General features: G+C 41.6%; 3 protein-coding genes across 9 annotated transcripts in view; 2 read left to right on the top strand and 1 right to left on the bottom strand.

The window, feature by feature from the left end:
• The window catches only part of LOC121930661 (protein FAM47E-like), a 63,328-nt gene extending 57,050 nt beyond the window's left edge, over window positions 1-6,278 (bottom strand). For all 7 annotated transcript variants that reach the window (XR_006103988.1, XM_042467296.1, XM_042467297.1 and 4 more), the window contains exons 1-2: window positions 6,191-6,278; window positions 4,706-5,093 (exon numbers count right to left, since the gene is read on the bottom strand). Coding sequence is in view for 6 of the 7 variants with exons in the window: in XM_042467296.1 (XP_042323230.1) it covers window positions 4,706-5,080 (375 nt within the window). In the remaining variant the exon portion in view is untranslated. The remainder of the gene's footprint in view (window positions 1-4,705; window positions 5,094-6,190) is intronic.
• A 10,174-nt stretch (window positions 6,279-16,452) lies between these two features.
• On the top strand, window positions 16,453-21,856 carry LOC121930664 (C-X-C motif chemokine 11-like). Its single transcript, XM_042467305.1, has 4 exons — window positions 16,453-16,582; window positions 18,703-18,829; window positions 19,690-19,762; window positions 20,320-21,856. Exons 1-4 carry the CDS (start codon window positions 16,525-16,527, stop codon window positions 20,341-20,343), a joined length of 282 nt encoding a protein of 93 aa, XP_042323239.1. The 5' UTR covers window positions 16,453-16,524; the 3' UTR covers window positions 20,344-21,856.
• A 2,759-nt stretch (window positions 21,857-24,615) lies between these two features.
• Window positions 24,616-24,804, top strand: part of SDAD1 (SDA1 domain containing 1) — a 25,200-nt gene continuing 25,011 nt past the window's right edge. Inside the window, exon 1 of the mRNA XM_042467288.1 lies at window positions 24,616-24,788. Within this exon, the coding sequence (XP_042323222.1) occupies window positions 24,699-24,788 (90 nt within the window). The 5' untranslated portion in view covers window positions 24,616-24,698. The remainder of the gene's footprint in view (window positions 24,789-24,804) is intronic.

Genomic DNA, 24,804 nt, shown 5'->3' with positions numbered 1-24,804 from the left:
AGCCCTATCCCACCAAATAAGATCAGAACCTTGGACAGTTCCTTTAAAATTTGGAATAAATCTTAGAAGGGATTTCCCACATGTTGACATACTCTAGACAGTATTTGCTGCAGTTCCCATCATCCCAAACCAGCATAGTTAATGATGAGGAATGCTGGGAAATGCAGTCCAACAATATCGGGGGGGACGACGACATGATTTACACCCCTGGCTACTGAGTGGGATCTGACAACAAATAAGAAATTGTAACACCCCTAACTGGAAGAAAAGAGTTCTAGAAATAATGGGCCAGATTTTGGAGGAAATGAACTGTAGATACTGTAATGAGTTAATTTCTTTTTTGCTAATGAGGTTGTAAAAGGCAGTCACATGAGTAATGCTATCAGTGGGAACTAAGCTGTTCTACTGTTGTAGTGAATAACATTTCCATTATTCTTAAAAAGGAAATTTTAAAGGCAATTTTTAGTAATGCCTGTATTCATAGGCATTTCAACAAGAGCCATGTTTTCAAGCACCACCAAGTAACAAAAACTTTCAACAAGTAGCTATCCAAAGATTGAAGAGAGGTTTCTTCCTGACTTGAATACAGTCAGATCTCTGTGGATTTTGTCCAGTGGAAACTGTTGTCTTCAGTGTAAATGGGTTCATGAATCTGCTTCACATTTGAGGATTCAGCACTTTGGAATGATTTTTTTACACTGTGGACTAAAACCCAAAGCAGATTTACTGCTCCACTGACAAAAGAGTCACTGGCCATCATAGAAATGATCTCTCTTTTAGTAAGGGGACTTTCTGGTTCAGAGATTTCACTCTGAGAGCTAAGGAAATGAATAATTTGTTAGTTTTTTTGTGGGTTTTCCGGGCTATGTGGCCATGTTCTAGAAGAGTTTTTTCCTGACATTTTGCCAGCATCTGTGGCTGGCATCTTCAGAGAATGGTGGCATGGAAAGGATTTGGGTATATATATTGTGTGACCTGGAGAGGCAAGAGGGATTTGCATGTATATTGTTTTGTTGCTAATGGCAGGCCTCAGGGTGGGAGGGTCTGCAAAAGAGGATTAATGTCTGCTCGATAGTTCTCATTGTCTGCTGGGAGATTTCTTATTTGCATTTGTTGAGTCTTTATCTTGCTATCTTTCAGCACTGGTAGCCAAACCTTGTTTACTTTAAGGGTTTCCTCTTTCCGGTTGAAATTGCCCAGGTGTTTGTGGATTTCAATGGCTTCCCTGTGCATCATGACATGGTAGTGGTTGGCATGGTCCAGAACTTCAGTGTTTTCAAACAGTATTTTATGCCCAGGATGGTTTGTGGCATGTTCTGCTACTGCTGATTTTTCTGGCTGACCCAGTCTGCAGTGTCTCTCGTGTTCCTCAATTCTTGTTTGCACACTGCGTTTGGTGGCCCCTATGTAGACTTGTCCGCAGCTGCATGGTATGCGGTAAATCTTGCAGCTGTGAGAGGGTCTCTCTGGTGCTTGGCTGTGCGACGCATTTGCTGGATTTTCTTCGTCGGTTTGTAAACCATTTGCAGATTGTGCTTCCTCACCATTTTGCCTATTCTGTCTGTGACTCCTTTGATGTATGATAAAAATACCTTCCCTTTGGGTGGCTGCTTGTCTTTACTCCTCTGGGTTTTCCTGGGCCTGGCAGCCCTTCTGATGTCTGAATTGAAATAACCATTGGCCTGTAGAGCCCTGTCCAGATGCTTCAGTTCATCTTCCAAGAAGTGGGGTTCGCAGATGCGTTTTGCTCGGTCTACCAATGTTTTGATTGTGCTTCTTTTTTGTCCTGGGTGATGGTTGAAGTTCTTGTGCAGGGATCTGTCTGTATGTGTAGGTTTCCTGTATACTGTGTGACGTTTGCGGATGTCTAAGACATCCAAAATGGCAGTGTTCCTTCCTTTTCTTTTTCCATAGTGAATTGGATGTTGGGGTGGATATTGTTCAGAAGGTTGAGGAACACAGCCAGTTCTTCTTCTCCATGGCTCCAAATGGTGAAAGGGTCATCCACATACTGGAACCAAGTTGTGGGCTTTTTCGGTGCTGTTTCAAGGACTTGCTTTTCAAAGTGTTCCATGTAAATGTTTGCTATCACCGGGCTTAGAGGGCTTCCCATTGCTACTCAGTCTCTCTGTTCGTAGAATCCATTGTCCCTTTGGAAATAGCTTGTGGTGAGGCAATGTTTGAACAGGGCTGTGATGTCTTCTGGAAAAATCTGTTGGATGAGTGTCATGGTGTCCATTATGGGGACTTTGGTGAACAGGGAGACCACATCAAAGCTGATTAATTTTGTTTAATAACTAATTAATAACTTCTCCTTTTGTTTCGTGTCTTTTAGATTGTAAGGGCAGGGAACTTTCTGATTAAAAATATTAATTGTAAGCCACCCTGAGAGCCATTAGGGCTGTAGGGCGGGATAGAAATACCTAAATAAATAAATAAATATTAATATGTCTCCAGGTTTTAGTTCAAACCCAAGAAAAAACTATGGATGCTGGCCATGAAAGCGTTCGACTTCACATTGAATAATTGTGCACCAGTGCTATGATGCCCCATTTCTCATACTGAAACTAATAGGAGATTGTCTCTTGAGTGAGCCAAATGTTGGGAGGAATTTCCCTTGCTAGATCTCCCCCTTTGCAAGCAATAGTAGGGATAAGGAGTTATTCCTGTAAGAGGGAATTTTTTTACCATACATGGCTGTTGTTATTTTGCTCCTGCGGCAAACAGGCAGCTGGAGAGATCCCTTGGGGTCCTGCTACAACTGCTTCTCTCAGTGAGCCCTACAACCAAAGGATCACTGCAGATGTCATTTCCCAGTGGCATGATCTGCAGTGCCTTAGAAACCCATTGTTTCTGGCACTGCCTGGTTTGGGCAGTCATGTTTGGTAACTAATGACCACTAATGTGAATCCCAAAAACTAATATATCATTTAGTCTGGCTTACAGTTTTGTAACGTCTGAACCGCATGCCAACCAATGACTCTTGTGCCACTTTAAAGAGAAATGGTATTTCATTAGCATACCTTTTTGTGGATCCTATCCCATTAGTGGCTTAAGTATTGGACTAGGAGGCTGGGAGAGAAGGGTCTGAATCCCTGCTCGGTCATAGAAACCCACTGGGGGACCTTACGCATGTCACACACTCCCAGCCTCAGAGAAAGGCAATGGCAAACCTCCTCTGAATAAATCTTGCCACCCTATGATACCATACCATAAGTTAGAGTTAACTCAGAGGTACACAACAACAACATATGCCATTTTCTCCAGCTGTATGGAGCATTGCTTGAGTAGGCAAATACAGATGCACACATAGGGGAGGGAGGGTGAACCCTATGTGTGTCCACATGTGGATGTGGATACTCATATCCAGTGGGAAAGAGAGTAAAATGGAAATCAAATCAGGAGGGAGAGGAATGGCATTTCTGTCTTCTCACCCACTCAGAATGAAGCTGCCAGCTCAGCCGATGTCCTTTTGTGGGTGGGTGGGTGGGTGTGAGGATGAATCATAAGCAAGGGAGAGAGGGAATTGAAATTGAAGGAGGGAGAAAGGGGGCAAATGGTTCTCTTCTTGCCCCACTATTATGATCCCCATCCACCCACACCCACCCACACCCACAAAGGAATTAATATCATCATCTTCCAACCCACTACACTCCCTGCATCTGGAGGGAATGGGCTGAAGTCCACAAAAGGCTATTCCAAGGAATACAGCTATATCTTAAACAAATTTGGGGAGAGCAAAGTATTTATGGGATAAAAGATTAAGAAATGAACAAACCGGCTGCCATTCATACATATAATATAAATATAATTATATTTTCTTTAAAAAATATTACACTAAAGGCAGAGACATAAGTTTTATTTGTTCATATGTAAGGACCGAGAAAGAAAAAGAACAAAGTATGACAAGAACAGAGATATTCAAGAATTAGAGGGGAGGAAATCTTTTGATTTGTTATTTTTATCTTGGTAATTGTTTGTGTAAGTCTTCTAAATATGTAAGTGGGTTGAGTAAGTTTGTGGTAATTTTTAAAGTACTACATATGTGTTTTTTCTTGAGTAATAAAAAATATTTTAAAAAATTATCCCAAGTAAAACTTTTTTTAGTCTTTAAGGTACCACAAGGCTCTAACTTGACATAATAACACAGGCCAGCATGGTATAGTGGTTTGAGCTTTGGACTATGACTCTGGAGAACAGAGATCAAATCCCAGCTGGGCGATGTAAACCTACTGGGTGACCCTAAGCAAGTGACACTCTCTCAGCCTCAGAGGATGGCAATGGCAAACTCTCTCTGAAGAAACTTGTCAAGAAAACCCCATGATCTTAGGGTGGCTATATATATGACAAAGGAGTAATTGGAAAAGTACCATGTACTTAATTCCAGTTCTTCACACAGCTGCTTTTAAAGGAATCAGAAAGAGAAAAGGTGAAGAACAAAGAGATGGCATCAATAGATAACTGCAGCCTCCAGATGTTGTTGGACTGCATTTCCCATCAATCAGCACAGTGGGTCCTTGATATTTGCTGGAATTTGGTTCTAGGACTCCCCACAGATACCCAAATTTGTGGATGCTCATTTCCCATTAAATACAATGGTGTAGTAAAATGCTGTCCCTTATATAAAATGACAAAATCAAGGTTTTCTTTTTTTGGCATTTATATATTTTGAACCCAAACCTTTGCTATGAGTGCAGGACATTACCTCTGGAGGGATGCTTTCTTCCAGATGAGGGTATAGAACTAAAGGATGTTGACTCAGGCAATACTCAGTCTGAGCAATGCGGTTCCTTCTGGTTTGCTGCATTTGGCTGAGCTTGGAAGTGCAGCACTGGGCCTTGGTTGGCAACCTCCTTTTGGGCCCCTGCTGCTTTCTGCCCAATCCTGTGGGTATATTAGGAAGAACAATGGGGGCAGGACCCTCTGTACATCGTTGGATAATGATGTTGTCACACAGAGGAGGAAAACCATCTCTGAAATCATCCAAACCATTCTGCAAAAATCTCCAGCGGTGGCTGTTCAAAGAGTCAGAGAGCCTGGATTTGTTATAGGCACATTTTTTAAAGTGCTTGAAGGGCATTTTCTCTTTGTGTCTGGAAGAGACAAACATCTCGGTTAAGCAGAGCTCAGAATTAATTTTAAATAATTAAATAATCTACACACACATGACATTTCTTGATTGTGGTTTCTCATTTTGGCCATCACTATGTTGATATTCTCTCTGAATCCCAAAAGGAGATGTTGACTGAACATCTCAGAAAGTATATATACACTCTTGAAATAATGCAGTTAGACACCACTTTAACTGCCATGGTTTCATCCTAGGATTTATAGTTTTGTGAGGCACCAGCACTCTTTGGCAGAGAAGGCTTAAGACATGGAAATATTACAAATCCCAGGATTCCTTAGGAAGGAGCTATAGCACTTAAAGTGGTATCAAACTGCATTATTTAGATGCACCCTTAGTCTGTGTGATAAAGGGGCTATCCAGTGTTCTGAACCATAACCCAGAATAGATTCAAAATCTTCTATAACCTTCGCACTAAACACTGGAGCAGAATCATGGCCTCACCTACATAGAGAAGCCTAAAGAACTTGAAGAAGTACAGATCCCAGGACTCCACAGGATGGAGCTATAGCATTTAAAGTGGTGTGAAACTGCATTATCTCTACAGTATAGATGCACCCAGAGTGAACAACCAAGCTCTCTATGGGACCAAAAAAAGAGGTCTTTCTTTGGAACTTAATTGTGAGTAGTGTGGCTGGTTTGAAACTCAAAGGAACATTGTTAACTACTGACTCATATGATTTCTGCAACACACTTCTTATACCAAAGAATTTGCTTTCTCGGTAGCGTATATTGGGGGGTACCATCTGGCACTTGGAAAGCTCCTTTTAAATTTTTGGATTAAAACCCATAGCAAATCCATTGTCCCATTGACTTGGAAGAGACCTGCCACCATTGACTTCTTTCATTACGGGCCGGCTTATGGTAAATGTGCTCAGGATTGGAACCTTAAAATCTTAGCTAAAGATTGAAGAAAATAAAATTTACATAGGAACTGCAAAAATGTAGCAGAACTCCACATGCAATCTAATAGAAGAAGGACAATGCTCTATAAATCTGCATAAGATGTAATTCTTGGCTTACCTTCTGAGTTTTCATAAAACTAAAACAGTATATTCTTACCTTTAGGGAGAGGATACAATGCTCAATGAGTTCCCAGTGTTTTTTAGCATGGATTCTCAGTGCTGTGCTGTGTTTGGGACTGGTTGTTGTGGCAACCAAATCCAGCTCAACTATTCATTCATGGCATCAAGTTTTGTACACGTCTGGGCACACAGAATCCTTTCTCCACCTTTTGCAGTGCAGAAACCCAATCTATGAATGCTAAGAAAATGAACTTCACAGTCAGTTCTCTCTGTTAAAGGAGCATTCTACTTGTGTTAAGGATAAGAACTAGTACCCAGGATACACAGCCAACTGCTGAGGCCAAGCATACCCATTCCCTGTGGCCCTACCACTGAGGTAAGTGCAAAGCTGGGTTGGCATTGCCACCTAAAGCTGTTGACACTTGGGACTCCTCAAATGTCCTCTAGTTGACACTCATCTGCCCCTCTTACTTTTGGGATGTACTACTCGTACATCTTTTGAGATGTACCGTGCGCCAGCATCATATGTGGGCGCGCTATACATGGCTTTAACCATATGTGGTAAACTGCGCGGTAGCACGCAGGGCACAATGGGAGGTGCATCCCATTGGAATGAATGGGGTGCGCGCCCATGGCACGTGCATGCCACCACACCGCTGCATGCACGAGCCCCATTCATTCCAATGGGGCTTGAGCATGTGCGGAATTCAGCTTATGTGGGGGGGGGGGGTCCGTAACGGATACCCCACATAAGCCGAGGGCATGCTGTACTACCCAGTACTTTTAGGATGCACTACCCAGTACCATGGACAGCTAAAAAGGCAAACAAATGGGTCCTGGAACAGATCAAACCAGAAATCTCCTTGGAAGGCAAGATTATCAAACTGAGACTGTTATACTTTGGCCACATAATGAGAAAGAATGGATCACCAGAAAAAACAATAATGCTAGGGAAGGTAGAGGGTAGAAGACAGAGAGGAAGACCAAATGCCAAGTGGATGCTCAGTCATGGGGGCCACAGCTATGGGTTTGCAGGGACTGAGCGGAGCAATGTAAGTTAGGGAGTCTTGAAGATGTCTCATCCACAAGGTCGCCATGAGTCAGAGTCGATTTGAGGGTAGCTAACAACAACAAACCCAGTACAATGGGAGCCAGTGTGGTGTAGTGCTTTCAGCCCAGACTGATTCTGGAGACCAAGGTTCAAATCAGCACTCAACTATGGAAACCTATTGGGAGACCTTGGACAAGACACATTCTGTCAGAGTCAAAGGCAAACCCCCTCTGAACAAATCTTACTAATAAAACCCCATGATAGATTTGCCTTAGGATCACCATATACTGTATCAGAAATGACTTGAAGGCTTGTTGTGAAGACACAACAACAAAACCCAGTACAATACAGTGGTACCCCGGGTTACGAAAATAATTCGTTCCGCCGCCGCGTTCGTAACCCGAAATCCTTCGTAAGCCGAAAAAGCCATAGGCGCTAATGGGGAAAAGCCGCGATTTCGTGCGAAATAGCGCCGAAAAGCACCAAAAAAATTTTTCGTAACCCGAAATAACCTTCGTAACCCGGAACAGTTTTTTCCTATTGATTTTTTTCGTAACCCGGAAATTTCGTAAGGTGGTGCTTTCGTATCCCGGGGTACCACTGTACTTACTTTACATTTGGGATTTACTACCGAGTACAAAGTGCATTTGGCTCTTGATGTGGTGCATTGTATTTTGGTACATATATCCCTCCACCTTCACAGGTACGTCTAGTGGGAACCTAGGAAAAGGCCTTCCATAACGTGATGTACTGTCTGTTTTCTTTTTTAATGGTAATGTTTCTATCTGGTTTTAATGTCATTGAATTAAAATTTTAACTTTTGTATGTTGGGGAGGTTTTGCTGTATTTGTCTTAACTTCTGCCTTGTGTCTCGAACTAGAAAAAGGTAGGACATGATGACGCCAACAATGTCCCATCTCATCCCATTGTGTTAGATTTTCATACTACCTTCTAGTCTTGCTTGTGGTATTGACTCAGTGTTTGGACAACTTTGTAAAGTTGTCATTCCTAGTTTCTGGTACTGATCCTAAGAACATAAGAAGCCACCTTATACTCAGACTATTGGTCCATTCAGCCCAGTGTTGTTGACACTGACTGGCAACAAAGGCTTGCAGAGTTTCAGGCATGATTCTTTCTGAACCCTACCTGGAGATCTCTGTGGGTCTCCCTTCCAAGTCCAACTAAGAGTCAACTCTATTTAGTTTCCAAAATCAGACAGGATTGTGCTCAGGCTGACATAGCAGTACAGTATACCTAATAGCTTTCTGTGTTCATCGTGAATCAGGAGGATAGGGCAAATGAAAGTGTAAGGCATGTTTTTAAAATAACATATTTAAAACTGTTAAAAATTACATCATTGGGAAAGACCCTAGGCCTTGATTTCTAATAACATCACCGTTTAGCAGAACACTACAACTACTATTGGGAAAGTCCCCTGCTGGAAGTTCCTTATTGGTGTTGAGGCCAGAAAATATTGAAGTTACTGATTAACCACAAGGGTCATTGCCTCTCACACAACTCTGTTAGGATATGCACCATCACCTCTTCTAAAAAGCCAGATGAGGAAGCATGTGCGTCTTTAGGAATGGGAAGTAAAACCATTTGCCATGGTTTTGACAGAGGTTTCTGCAGTGAAATTGGAGCCAAAGAAGATGGAACAGCACATGATGCTAGTTTTCCTAAAAGAGTTTTCCTCATTGTCTTGGCGGAAAGAGTGTTGTTGGCAATTGGAAGCATATCGCTCAAAGCAGCTGCATTCTGCACCTGATATGGTACATATCTCTTCTCCCATGGCACAAAAATGAAGCTTAGAAAAGGCTATTTTCACTAGGAAGCCATTTATCATGGTGAGATAAGTTCCCCCACCTCTATCCTATTCAAACTTGAGATCCAGATTACTTGTATGGAATCAACCTGATTTATTTCCCCTCATTTTCACCAGGGTTCCACCACAGTTTCATTAATGGATCAAAACAAATGTTCAAAAATGAAAATGCAACAATACTGCACTCTAAAAGAACAGGATAGGAGGAGCAGTGGGGTTCTTTAAAAGCTGGGAAGGTATATCCAGTGTATTTGAAAGCCAGGTGAAAATCAAAATGGCAGAATGGTGCTTCAGTTACATCAAAGCAGGTTTCAGTTAAACCTTTGTAGGCCAAACTCTAATTAGGGGAATTTTTAATTAACTCAAATCAAGAGGGGGCCTACTACAAGAGCCTAGCAAAATCGTTTCCCATTTGTATACCGACAAACCAGTGAATTTAAGAATTGAAGCATAGACAGGCTTCTTCAACTAAAATCTTATGTTTATTAAAAGGGGAAAATCACACAGCCATACAAGTACACACACACACTCATTCAAGGCTTGAGAAATCAAGGGTTAGCTTGGCACAGATTGAGGCATCACTAACAGAGATACTCACCAAAGAAGAGGCTTTCTTCTGGAAACCAACTGAATGAAATGGGGTGAGACACAGTCATTCTGAGAGCGTTGAATGAATGACCAGGCTGGAGCTAGTCTAGAAATTACAGTGACATAGTATCCCCCTGAAATCTTGACTAGCCCACCGAAGGGGATTTTCCAGGGGTTTTTAAGGGCTAAAACTAGCCTCTGGCAAAGATGCTTAATTGTTTGGACAAAGGTGTCTGGTTGTTTAGGTGAGGCAATCTGGTCTGACAATAATCAAGGGAAATGGGAGAAGAAGTAAAATGTATAGCCACTCATCAGGTGAGAGATCTTAAGACAATCATTCATCGCACATTCTTCTGATTATTAGAAGCGTTGATAGTCCTATGGGTGACTCTCAGACTACTGGTTGGGAAATTCCAAGGATATCGTTCTCAAGGGGTCTCATGGGGCTGACCTCATAGTGCCTACATGACCCACTGCTTCGGAGATAATGGTGATCTGTAAAGCAGGGTCCATATGGAATACCACACACACCAAAATTCAGAGAAATGAACTAAGGCTAACAGCTTTCTCTCCCTATCAGAGTAGGTTCTGTCCTCTTTAGCCACATGGCACACTTTTGATGGTGGGCTACTCAAAGAAGGAAAGCCACTGTAGATTGTAGAGCCAGTGTAGGAATCTGGAGACCACACTGGGCCTTTTTTGTAGATCACATGAAGATAGTCTATTTAGATAAGACTATTTGTAGATAGTCTCTCCTCCTGAAATATTTTCTTAGAAAATAATTATTTTTCGGCTCCTATGAATCTCTTATGGTAATAATTTTGCCTTAATGGAAGGTGCACCCTCCCCCCTTCATTTCCCTAGATGTTTTACAAAATTAGGAATAGGTTTCCAGCCACCTCTGGTTTTGTTCTGAATTTTTCTGGGACTTATATGGCCCAAAGAGGATTCTGGGGTCCATAAACTGTCCCCTGGACCTCCAGAACCTGAACGTAGAAAGTACATCAGGAGATGAGTTGCCCTTTTAATTCAGATTGTGGCTTTACAAAGCTATTTTGTAAAGAGAGTTCATTTCAATGACAAAACTGATGAATAAATTGACTCAGAGAAAGCTTAATATATAAAATTGTGCTTTCTTTTTAAAAAGAGATAACCACACCAACAACAAAATAAAATCCACAGTTGGGCTTTTCCTTTATTAGAGCCTGACCAAAATGACACAGAACTCTTCATCAGGTTAGGTGATACCAAAAATAAAATAAAATAAAATATTTTTTTAAAAAGAATGGAAGTGGGAAAGAAACAGAAAAGTCCTAAGATCTGACCAGATATCAGTGATGAGGTAAGACAAAGGGCGCATTTATACTGTAGAAATAATGCAGTTTGACACCACTTTAACTGCCATGGCTCCATCCTACAGAATCCTGGGATGTGTAGTTCTGTGAGACAGCAATACTCTTTGGCAGAGGAGGCTAAAAACCTTGTAAAACCACAAATCCCAGGATTCCATTGGCTGGAGCTACAGCACTCAAATGCCATCAAACTGCATCATTTCTACAGTGTAGATGCATCCTTAGTCCTAAAACAGAAACTGCAAACTCCTGCCTATCACAGGAGTGGGGAATGTGTGGCCCTCCAAGTGTTGTTGGGCTGCAACGTCCTGCAATCATCTCCATTATTAGACACTTGCTAGGGCTGTTGGGAGTTGCAATCCTACAACATCTGGAAGGCCACATGATTCCCACCCTTGTCCTAGCAAGTAAGTACATAAGTATCAGAATATACCTAGTAATGGCTGGGAGTCTGTAGTCCAACAACCTAATGTTTATAGAATGAATGCTTGCACTTCAAAATGTACCAGTGTGATACTGCTTCTGGGCAGGCATTCCTAATGTGGTATCTCCCTGTCTATATGAAGTGACATTTCCATTCACATGATAAATAAATATGGGAGGGATGGCACACTTGGAACAGAGCATTTTATTTCTTCTTAGGCTGAAGGGCCAAATGTAGGAACAAATTCTCCAGTGGTTTCATTTCCTTTTTGTTTCCAGCCCAGAAATGGAAATAAAGACATTAGAAAACATGTGCAGTTTCTGGAATTTGTGTGTGGGCAGTCACTGCCTCCTACAGTTGATCTCTTCTTCTCTCCCCTTCCCTTTCTTCCGTTTCTCTTCCGGTGATCCTGTACTAAAGAGCTTTCACAGTAATCTTACTCGTTTTGAAAGGAATCCAAGAAAGTGACAACATCATCTGTCTGGCAAATCAAATTGCTCAAGCAGCTGAAAATTAACCATGTCTGCCAAATCCTACTGGCAATATTAACAGTAAAACTCCATTTGAGTTTGCTATTATTAATAAAATATACCAACAAGATCATATTTTAATTTATGGCCTCCTACACCTGCGGCCAGACATTTAGAGATGGGCTAAACTGAAAAGAGTAAGGATCAACAGGATTGTTAAATGAAAAATGGGTGACACAAAGTACTTCTGAACACACTGACTAGGATCTATTCTAGCTGTTGTCTTATGTGTAAGTTCCCTTATACAGTATATGCAGTTATCCTTCTTTGGTTGTTGTGCAGTAGACATACTCAAGTCATAGTTGTGTAAGAGGAGGTCTGCAAGTGTAAAGTGGGCCTAAATCCTATTGTTAGTCTGACTAGAAATGAGCCACCAAATCAACTGGATCTAACTACATGTTGACTCACTATTTAACAATTGATTTAGTGGGTCTCCTCTAGTTGGGACTAAACAACAACACTGTAGTCATGCAGTTGTATATTCCTGGGTGGTGCACAATTATTTCTCAGTGTCTTCCATCACCACTTTGTTAACTTGGATTGCAAGAACACCCCCTGTGCATTCCCTGTTGCACAATGGTGTGTATATGCCTTCAAGGCACCTGTCAACTTATGGCTGGTGACCTCATGAATGTCACAGGGTTTTCTTAGGCAAGGAATACTCAGAGGTGATTTATGTTGTAGTTATTAACTGATTTCAAGATGACTTCAACTTATGGCGACACTTAGAATGAGAGACCTCCAAGCCACCCTGTCATCAGCTCAGGTCTTGAAAACTCAGGTGTGTGTGAATCAACTGAGAGAATCTATCCACCCCTAATGCGGTCTTCCTCTTTCCTACTGCCTTCTACCTTTCTAAGCATTATTGTCTCTTCTCATGATATGTCCAAAGTAGGAGAGTCTCAGTTTAGTCATCTTGGTTCCTAGGGAGAGTTCAGGTTTGATTTTCTCTAGGACCCATTTATTTGTCGTTTTGGAAGTCCAGTGTCTGCACCGAAGTCTCTCTAGCGCCAGATCACAAATGAGTTTATTCTCTTCATATCAGCTTTCTTCACTGTCCAGCTTTCACAGCTGTACATAGAAATGGGAATTACAATGGCATGGACAATCATGACTTTGGTATTCAATTATATTTCTTTACACTTGACAATCTCATTAAGTTCCTTCATAATTGTCCTTCCAAGTCCTCGTCTACCTCTGGTTTTTTGACTGTAGTCTCTATTTTAAATAATGACTGAGAAAAGATATATAAAATCTTTGACTATCTCAGTTGTCTACTTGAAAGTTATGTAAATCATCTGGGGTCATTTTTGTTTTCTTCATTAGTTGTCCCAAGTCTGCTATTTTCTCCTACCAGTCTGGTGTCATCTGTATATTTTAAATTGTCTGTGTTCCTTCCTCCAATTTTCACATCTCCTTCCTCAGAGTCTAATCCAGATTTGCATATGAGATGTTCAAAGTACAAGTTAATGGGATGATAAAATGCAGCCTTGCCTGGCCCCCTTGCCAATTGAAATCATTATGTTCCTCCATAATGTTATGTTCCCAATTTTACTATCAATTTGGTCTCACTAGAGGTCAGACAGACTCTCTGACTGTATGTTGCTTGACTCTTCAGCATTGCTGGCCATGCTGCAGTCCTCAAGCAGCTTGCTGAGCCAATTCCATCTCCAGTCCCCCCAACTGGAGCTCTGCTTCTGGAATCGGTACAGTATTGCCCCCTGCAATCCCTTAGGTAGCTGTCTGCTACCATCTTTCCATTAGTTAGTTCCTGAATGTATGCATGAGAGAGTATCATTGGGTGGATGGTGATTTCCTTTGTATCAGAAATAAAACTGTTTCAGACCTTGCACTCAGGTGTTCTCTTTCTCGGAACTGGTATACACAGGTTTGATTTGTCTGAGCCCTCTCAGCTGCTTTCATTTGAGCTACTAAAATTCTCCTATTTGAATATTAATTGTGGGTGCCCTCCTGGGACCCTTGCAATTTGGATAACACTGCAATCTTATTTCCTTCCAGAGTGCCTTAAACCATTCATTTCTTTTCACTAATTCTAACTGAGCCTGACTTATCTTAAAATGAAACTGTCCTACTTCTTTTTTTTTTAATGCTCTAAATAAAACCTTCAGAATTTCCCCTTCCCCTCCATGTCACTCAGTGCCCATGTTGTCATCGTCGTCATCATCATCATCATCTTCATCATACAGTGGGCACTTGGTATCCACTGGCGTTTGGCTCCAGGACCTCCTGTAGATACCAAATTCCATGGATGCTCAAGTCCCATTAAATGCAATGGCATAGTAAACTAGTGTCCTTTATATAAAATGGCATCATGAAGGTTTGCTTTTTGGAATTTACACATTTAAAAAATATTTTCAAACCATGAATGCTTGAAAAAAATCTGTGGATGATTGCTGATCATCATCATCTTCATCATTATCATCCCATGGCTATATTTGGAGGGAGGGGTTAAAGCTGGAGAGATCTAGTTATAGAATTCTAGCATGCTGTGTTCTATGGCCTTGAACCAGTTAGCTTGAAGCCAAAATTGTATATGTGCGGCCGTAATAATACAAATAGAGAAGGAACAATGGAAGAGAAGATAAGCATCACAATCTTTTAATTGCTTAGCTATAAGGAAAACTGGAGGGAAATTCAGCAGATTTGACTATCCGAAGTGTTTCCTCCACTTCAGAACAGCAATAGCATTTACATTTCTATACTGCTTCATACAGAACTCAGTAGTCTCTAAGTAGTTTACAACTTGTAAGCCAATTGTCCCCAACAATCCGGGTACTCATTTTAGTGACCTACAGCAGCATGCAAGGCTGAGTCGACCCAGGAGCCCTGAGATTGAACTCACAACCTTGTGGCTGCAATACTGGCTGCAGTATTGGCATTTAACCACTAGGCCATCAGGGTTCTTATTTCAGAAGCCTTGTGAGCCTTCAGGCATTCAAAGTTGGAGGCTGGAGGTCATGGAGGGGGGTCTTCAAATTTTCCGTTCCTGTACCTTGCAGTACATGCCTTGAGTGTCTGTGAATATGATCGCTGACCAGAGTCCGTTGCCTTGTCTACATTACTTATAAACCTCAAATTCCTGCAAGGCTTACTGCGGGCTGTTTTTGCAATGCCCAGACCCGATTTGGGCTTCCACCCCTTGTCCCGTAGCTGCTTTCCCACAGGGTCAGTGTAAGCATCCCTGTCAAGTTATTTCAAGGTTGAGCATCTTGTTTTGAACTCAGAGCAACTTGTGCCGTCAGCTCACAGGGACCACATGGGAAGACATTTGATTGTCATTCGCTGAAATCCCACAGCAAATAAGGAGAGGGATATGGTGGGAATTCAGGGCCATAATACTCGGGGGGAAGCCCAAAGTATTCTGGGAAATGTAGACAGGCCCCAGGATGTTACCTTTTTGTAATATTCCAAAAGAGTAACTTTTCCAACCTTCCTCCCATCAGCCTCAACCAACAAAGCCAATGACAAAAAAGGATGGCAACTGTGGTCCAAGCACTTTTGTAGATGTCACAAAGAAGAAATGAAAGTGCAAATCACTCTTGGCTCTTGAATAAATTAGACTTACTATCTGGCTTATGTTGTGAACTGCCTTAGCTCCCACCCAGAAAACCAGATTATAAGTTTTAAAAAATATTTGTTTGCTTTTAAAAAAGACTCCTTTCCCCAATTTGGTACCATCTGAATATATTCGTTTAGAATCATAGAATCATAGAGTTGGAAGAGACCACAAGGGCCATCCAGTCCAACCTCCTGCCATGTAGGAACTCCCAATCAAAGCATCCCTGACAGATGGCCATAAACCTCTGTTTAAAGACCTCCAGGGAAGGAGACTATGGTTTATACAGCAAAGTAGTTTTCAATAAGGTTATACTGTATTAAATGTTAGGAAGTAGAAAACCAGTAGAGAGACAGTGTGAAGTAGTGTTTTGAGTGCTGCACTATAACTCTGGATACCATGGTTCGATTCCCAGCTTGGCCATGAAATCCACTGGGTGAGCTTGGATAAGTCACATACTCTCAGCCTCAGGGGAAGGCAATGGCCAACCTCCTCTGAACAAAACATGCCAAGAAAACTCCATGATAGGTTCACCTTAGGGTCTCCATAAGTCAGAAAAAACTTGAAGGCAAACAACAACAACAACAGGAAAAAAGTATGCATAATGAGAAGCAAGACAAAACTGGTGCATGAAAGAGTTTAATAAGTTTAAGAAGAAAATTAAGATTGGGAGAGTAAGTGGAGAAAAAGAAGTAGGAACAGTACACTATAAGGAGGAAAGTGTAGTATTTTTTTAAAAGTTCTAGAATAGCTAGAAATCCAAGATGCCAACCGTTGTGCTGTTTTGGCAGTGTTGGTGTTGGATAGTGTTAAGATAGGAAATGGATAAAGATTTATTTGAAATGACAATGCTTGGAAACTGAAAGTGGCTGAGAAAGGGAATTTCCCATGAGGATGGAAGCGTAGGTGAAAGCAGCCCATAAATAGCAGACTCACTCCAGTCTCAGTCCACACACCAGATCTCCCTCTTCCAGCTGGATCCTTGGAAGGAAAGAAGAAGGCAGAAACCCTCAGCAAAGCAAAGATGATGAAGTCTGCTCTCACAATCTTGCTCCTTATCCTCTGCGCAGCTCTCCTGCAAGGTAATATCATTTTGGTCTTCTTTTCTTTCATTTAATACCATTGACAAATGCAAAAACTTCCAGCGTCTTCATTCCAGCTCTTTTTTTGCTACTTTTTTGGACTACCAGCTCCTAGAATCTCCCAAATATTGGCCATGCTGGTTAGGGGATCTGGGGAGCTGTAGTCCAAAATTTTCTAAACTGTGGACCATTTTGAGGTGCTGGGAGATGCAGGGTGGATACATGGCCCCAACATTTTCAATTGCTGAGGCTGCATCTGCAAGGCAGACATAATCCAGTTTGACACCACTTTATCTGCCATGGCTCAATGCTATGAAATTCTGGGGAATTGTAGTTTATGAGACATTTAGCCTGCTTTGTCAGAAAGCTCTGGTGCCACAACAAACTACAGTTTCTAAAAATTCAACAGCATTGAGCTTTGGCATTGAGTGGTGTCAAACTGGGTTATTTCTGCAGTGCAGATGCTGCCTATCCTCTGAATGCCACAGTGACTCCGTTCTCGATTCTTGTTCTGGACGAATCATGTTGGAGCTTAATTTATACTTTCTCATTATGCATCTCAGTAACATAAAGTTGTTCACGACAGACTTTAGTATGTTTTTCTACCTAGGTAGAATGCTAAATGCAATTGACATTCAGGTAATTTCCAAAAGGGTAGACAGATAATTTACTCCATAGATTAGAACATGAATCTTCAGATACAGATTGATGGGTTTCCTATTGGATTATACAGCCCATGGGCAGGATAGAATGTTTCTTCTGATTACTGTGCATACTAAATTTGGTACAGAGTAAGTATTCAGTACAGGATGTAGATTTCCTGAAAATACCTGGTTTTTAATATCAGGTTTGTAGGCCTCATTAACGTTGATTGATATATCCATATATTTCATCCTTGGAAGATTATAGAAATATGAAAAAGACTTGATTTCTTGCCCCAAATCTAAGTTGCAGAATGCTTTCTCTTCTTATACGCTGTCAGTTATAAAAGCTTTGTATTGGTATAAAAATATTAACTCTGCAATCCTATACGTGGCGACTAAAGTCTTATTTAGTTCTATAAAGTTTGCTTCCAGCAAAGTGGTCCAGACTGCAGTACAAGCAGGGGGCTGCTTAAATTTCTGCTGTTAAAGATATAGGAGCAGGCTAGTAAAAATAATATAATAAAAAGCAGAAAAAGAGGAGCAATTCTATTCAGTACATGAGATAGAATGCTAAAACACAAGAGTGGTAACTGTGCAGCCCTATAGGACTGCAAGTCCCAGCAGTCCCAGCCAGCATAGCCAATAGTGAAGGAAGTTGGAAGCTGCAGTTCAACAATATCTGGAAGGATGTATGATTACTACACACACAGAGAGCTGTTGGATACTGGGTCAAATTAAGATTGCGGAGACACACATTAAATACTCTACTTGTCCACACAATCCACTGGATTATTATCTTGTTCTGGTATTCTCCCCTGTTTCACCAAAAAATCTACTTCACAGAAAAATGGGGTGAGGACAACCATGTATGCAGCTGGGGTACTATGTAAGAATGATGTAGCATAAGGGTAAATGAAGGAAATAGAAATCTAGTTTTGCAAAAGAAAACAAACAGGAAAAACAAAACAATCCCCAAACATTAGAAATTTTGTGAATTCACACATCAGCATTTTATTTCATCAGATTGACAAGGATTTTCTATCAGATTATATAACATTAGAAATTTTCAAGTTCATATATCAGCATCTTATTGCGTTAGATTGACAGGGTTTTCCCCCCACTAATGTTTCCAAGTGAACAGCCTCCTAGCTGATATAAAAGTTATGCTATTGTTATGGTTGTTGTGTGCCTTCAAGTCATTTCTTTTTATGGTGACCCTAAAACGAAACCTGTCATTGAGTTTTCTTGGCAAGTTTCTTCAGAGGGGGTTTGCCATTGTCATCCTCTGAGATTGAGAGAGTATGACTTGCCCAAGGGGCAACCAGTGGGGTTTTCATGGCCACGCATGGACTCGAACCCTTGTCTCCAGAGTCATAGTCCAATGCTCAAACCACTATACCATGCTGGCTTTCAGTTAGACGTTATGTTACTGTGGCTGAATGTGCAACTTAAAATCTATTGTACCATCTCTTGCAGGAATGCCAACCTCTAGGCGGGGGCGCTGTCTCTGTCGAGGAAAGCGCATGCCTGGCGTTGACATACGGAACATTGCTGAAGTGGAATACCACCTGCCAAGCTCCAGCTGTGAACATGAAGAGTTAGTGTAAGTAGACAATTGTACAAGCCAAAGAAGGTCTCTTTCACACTGCACAGTTATAACACTTTGATATCATTTTAACCGTTATGGCTGCAGTTGTATAGAATCTTGGGATTTGTAGTTTTGTGAGGTATTTAGAATTCTTGGCCAAAGAGTGCTGGTGCCTCACCAAACCTCAAATGCCAGAGTTCCATAGATGCAGCCATGGCTGTCAAACTGCAACCATACCACTATAATTGTGCAATGTTGCCACCTCTTGTCTGGTTTTTTAAATCAACGCAGAAAATGGAAGTAACGACCTAAAAAGTAATGTATAAAAACATTACATTATTGTTGTGGGTTTTGCTACTTTCTAAAATTATCTTTTAAGGACATTTTAATACCTTTTGGAGGCACTTTGACAGCAATTTTAAAAAGTCTGATGGCATTTTCATCACTCCTAAATTTTTAGTTAAAGTAATGGAAAGCCAACATGGCATAGTGGTTCGAGTGCTGGACTGTGATCCTCAGCCATGAAACCCATTGAATGATATTGGGCAACTCCCACTTTCTCAGCCTCAGGGAAAGGCAATGGCAAACTCCTCTGAATAAATTTTGCCAACCCCCCCCCCCCCCGGTGATAGAGTTGCCATAAGTCAGAAACGAAGGCATGGAATCACAACAATGGAAAATAATAACCAATATTAACAGAAGGCCATGTGTCAACTAATAAACACAAGTTACTTAAAGTATTGACAAAAACATTCCTTTTCAAACAGTATGACACATGATGGGAATTCGGGGTCCTATGATTCTGATTGCTTCTTTAATCCTGACCTCACTAATGAATCGCCTAGTTTGTAATTATTCAATTTTCTCTCTCGCAGAGTCGTTTTCAAAACAGATGGGAGGAGAGGATGTCTTGACACAAACAGAGTACAGGGCAGGAGAATAAAAGAGGTAAGGAGAAGCGTAACTGTTGGAGAGATCAGGGGTATAAGAAAATATAGGTATAAGGGCAGTGCCAAATCCAGCAGGAAGCAGGTTCAGAAAATGCAGGGTTTGGTAATTAAAACTCAGTAAAGCTTTATTCAGTAACTATAGACCTAGTCCAGAGACGTTCATTGTCAGAACTAAACAGCAAGCATTAATGTTGCCTAATTAATTAAACTACACACAATTTCAAACCCATGGCGGGCTCAGTTTGCCTCTCTTGTACCCATATTGCCCCTTTTTTGTTGTTACGGGTAGATTCTTCTAACAGGAACAACCTGCCTGTTTCCTCCCCATTTATATCACCACCTATGGCTGAAATCACTATGTCTCTGCAATATCAGTTTCTGCTATATAACCCCATCACATAAGCTTCTCAATATATTATGTCAGGAAAGGTGCATTTGCAACTCCTGGTAGGTAGACATCTTGAGGCATAGTGCCTTATCCCTGTTAGCTACAAATGAACCCACTGAGTTACAGAAAACAAAATACTGTAACATTTTTCTTTGTTTCCCTTGCAGGCCATTATGAAGAAGAAGAAGTAAAGACCACAAGAGTGAAAAGGAGAAGAGTATGAAAATGTAACTGGCCATTTCATTACAGAGGAAGGCTGATGCTACGGTTCAAACTGATTTCAGGGACCTTGTTTTATCTTCTCCTTGAGGACTTCCTATCAGATTCCAGAAGGATTTGTCTTCTTCGGAGCAAGCTCTAAAAAACTCCAGACAAAAACACTGCCAGGCTTGTTGTTCAATGACAAGACTGTGCTCATAACAGCTGCAGGGATTTTGACATTAAGCTATTCTACTTCACTTCTTTCAGGGCAAGTTAACTTTACTGTAAAAGGAAATAGAAAAGTAAGGGACCTCAAGGAAAACAATGTCACACTTATTTTATTTTTATTACAATTATTGTTTTGGTTTGGTTTTTTAAAAACATTTTTAGGAAAAATACTATCCCGCTATCGGGTCTTTCTTCCTGGGCATTTCTTTAAGTAATCATAGCTGGAAAATAGACGTTTCTTTCGCAGGCTTGGTCCATCTGGCAACCTCCAGTATTGTACTACAACACCCATCATTCCCAAATCCATCGGAGGAGTTGTCTGTGTTGTAATTCTACACATCTAGAGGGTGCAGCATTGAGGAAAGCTGAAGGATGTTGAAGACCCTTCCGCTAATTCTTTGTCCAAATTCTGCTTTAGGGATCATTCATTGTTGTTTTTCAGCGCAAGTATGCGAATAATCTCACTCACACATTCCGGTGTTTTTGTTCACATCATTATTTTTTTAAACTGGAACTGCATCTTTGCAAGTTCTATTGCTTACATGTGTCAACACTGTGAATGGATGTATTCAAAACACATTCAAGGCATGCAGAGTTTTATCCCAGGTGTATTTGCTTCAGTTGTGCACACAGCCTACAGTGTGAATCTTTTAGGAAAACCTGGGGGAATGTGATCAGTTATCCTGGGTTAAATGGGTTTTTTCACAGCCCCCCCCCCAAAAAAACCCCCCAAACTTAAACGGATGCATTTGAAATACATGTCAACAACAAGATTCAACCCACGTTCTACTAGGATTAATTTTACCAGCTGAATAACCTCATCGAATACATCCCTGTAAACATGGCAAAGCTGCATTCCCAGTATGAGTGGGGAAAATGGACTTATTTTCATGAGTCTGCTTTTGACATGCGGATTTTCAGAAATAATGTCTGATAGTTATTGAGTTAGAGAGCAAACATGGGGAAGGAAACTGATCTCTTCCCTTTCCTGTCGCAGTCCTGAGACAGATCCCTCTAAAATTGGTACAGTATTTGTATGGGGAATCCCTGAGTTTAAAAATACATGTACATGTGCACATTGGCATAAATGTGACCATACTCTAGGTGAACAAAATGTAGTTTGAAAACAAAACTAGCTCTAAGACTTTTAATTTACAGTAGGGGAAAAAATAAGCTTTGGATACTGCTGTTGCTTTGGGACCAGCCCAGCTGGCATGCATCGTGTTTAATACCTGTCTAACTGTATATATGTAAATAAAGAGGGTTTTTTTCTAATAAGTCTTCAGTGCTTTCTCATGCTTCTCTTGGATAAACAACATTCGTTTTTAGGAGATGAAAGAAGCCTTTAGCTAGAGTTTTTGGTAACTTCAGACGCTCTCACATTTCACAGATGAAAACTAGGACACATGTGGCCAACAGATATCAAAAGCATAGTCATGGTGGAAAAAATTAATGAGGAAGAAGAGACAAGTTGGGAGAGACTGCAGCAGTTTGCTTTTGCCTGAGCTGACTGGGATGGGTAAAATGCTGCCCCATCTCTGCCCACAGCTGAGTTGGTTAAGTGCAAGTGATTTTTCCCCCCATTTCAAACTCAGTTTGCAGCAATTTAAATAAGCTGAGGACTAAGGGAGAAAGTGGGAAGGGGAAAGAGAAACTGGGACATTTTAAAAGCAGTTGAAACAGTGGGACAACAACAGAGGTGTTACCCAAAATGCTCGGATCCTGGGAGGGCACCCTAAATTTTATTCAATGGGAGAATTCATATAGCTGGATAGGAAGCAGCGAGAGGGCCTCACACATCTCTAAAGCCGGGACACAAGCCTATGTATTCAAGTCCTGTATTCAAGAACTTGAAGGGCAAGTTCCAAATTAGTTTAGTTTATTGATTAAAGGGGGAATCAGCACACACACAAAACACTCTCATACTCACACACAAGAAGCAAGATTAGGTTTCTGATCCCTATTGATGGATTGGTTCAGCAGCAGAGCGTCATTCACATTACATTTGCACCTATTGAAGCCCTCTTTCACATTTCCTTTTCTCCCCTGGTCAAGCCCGGAGCTCCGAGTCCAGGCAATATGCTAAGGGGCAAGAGGCTCATTAGAAGAGGACCACCAACCTTCTCCGGGAGAAGGAGGCCATCCCTGCACTGGACCATCGTCACTGCACCACCACCTGTCCCTCGAGATACCTGGGGTGTTCAGAGGGCTCCCCAGTGAGTATGGAGAGGAACCTTCCAATCTTCCAATCAGCAAGTCACTTTATTCATGCTCTGTCTTTTCCCCAAGACCAGGACTCAAGGTGGTGAGATTTGGAATCAAGGCAGCCTTTATTTTTAAATAACAGACAAGCAAAGAGAGGTTGTAGCAGTTTGCTTTTGCTCAAGCCTACATGGGAGGGAAAGATTTTGTCCCTTCCAATTTGAACTCAGTTTGCAGCAAGTGATGGGAGAAAATTGGAGGACAGAGACATTGGGACATTTTAAAAGAAGTTGAAAAAAGTGAGAGGACAGAACATCAGGACTGTCCTTGTCAAAATGGGACAGTATGTATCTGCCTGGAAGCACAAAAAACTATGGATGCCGGCCATGAAAGCCTTCGACTTCACATTAATAGATATGTATTTGTACACTGCTCTTGAGCTGCATTTCTGCCAAACAGAGGCATTTCCAAGTAAAATATTTCATAATCCTGGAAGAAATGTGTTGCTGAAGAATTTGCAGCTGGAGGAAGGCAGCTGTAGTTTTGAAAGATCCTATGGTCAAGAAATTGGCCTCTTGCCACATATATTTTGAATGTATTCATTTTCTTTTTCCTTGAAAAGACTAGTCTCTCTTACGGAGTCAAGAAAGGTTTCAGTTTCAGTTTCCTCTTTCTACTGCCCTCAATCTTTCCCAGCATTCTCATGATGTGGCCAAAATACAACAGCCTCAGTTTCATCATTTTGGGTTGCAGGGAAAGATCTGTCTTGATCTCTTCTAGGACCCATTTGTTTGGTTGCTCATGGTATACTCAAGACACTAGGTGATATCAAGACGTCGGCAGCCTCATACAGGGCGATACAGTCCTTCAGATAACCTGGATTTATTTCAGCTGTATAGGACTTTTTAGGTCATAATAACCAGCAGTTTGGATTGTGCCCAGAAACAGATCAGCAGCCAGTGTTGCAAAAGGGGCGCTGCAGGTTTCACAGGGCATTAAGCTAAGTCCTAATAGGTTATTCCCTAAACTGCAAATTCCTAGCTTCCATACGATGGAACCATAGCAGTTAAAGTGGAATCATAGCACTATAACTGAGTACTGTACTTTGAAAGGAGAACACAAATGGCTAACTCATGATGGTCAAGGTACAAGCTTTATCCTCCCTTGGACCTCGCGGGGGCTGCCTTCTTCACACGAACAGCCTGTACAAATTTCCCTCCTTGCAAAAGGCATGAGAAGAAGTCTCTTGGGAAGCCATCTGTTATATTTATGTGATTTCCTGGGCTTGTTTTAGGCTAGGCTATTTCCAGGGGTGGCTTTTTGCTGTTGTTGTTATTGTGGTGAGCTTTCAAGCAATTTCTGACTTATGGCCACCCAAAGGCAAAACTGTCATGGGGTTTTCTTGGCAAGTTTCTTCAGAGGCTGAGAGAGTGTGACTCCCAAGACTCTACTCTGAGCTAGAGCTGTAGAAAAAAATAGGGGGGAGGACCCAGTTTTTGTCTGTGTTTTTCCCTGAATGGTGCTAAAATAAAATACCCCATAACTGACTTTCTTTCTTTTTTCCTTGATTCCCCCCCCCCCCATTTCCCCAGGAAAAATGGAGAGGAAAAAAAGGGGAAAAAAGGAAAATAAATTATGGAGTGTTTTATTTAACATGATCCAAGAGAAACCATGACAAAATGGGCCTTTCCCCCCTAATTTCCCCCCAGGCCTTCATATCTCTACTCTCAGCCCTACAGACAGCAATGAGGGGGAATGCATGGAACGGTTGCGTTTGACAGAGTCCTGGCCGCTCGCGGCACCCGTAGGCCGCGCGGCCTAAAATGGCGGCGCCCAGGGGCTGCCCACGCGCTACTTCCGGTTGGGAAGGAAACCCAACTGATCGAAGGCCTTTGGAGCCGGCTTCAGAGCAGCCATGGCCGGCCGCAACAACAACAAGCTGCCCCTGAATCTCCCGCAGCTGCAGAACCTGATCAAGCGGGACCCGCCTTCCTACACCGAGGAGGTGAGTGGGCAGCCAG

This window comes from Sceloporus undulatus, chromosome 5 (assembly GCF_019175285.1).
Source record: "Sceloporus undulatus isolate JIND9_A2432 ecotype Alabama chromosome 5, SceUnd_v1.1, whole genome shotgun sequence".
Taxonomy (NCBI): domain Eukaryota; kingdom Metazoa; phylum Chordata; class Lepidosauria; order Squamata; family Phrynosomatidae; genus Sceloporus; species Sceloporus undulatus.
The sequence above is the reverse complement of the archived record's forward strand: the minus strand, read 5'-3'. Positions and strand labels throughout refer to the sequence as shown.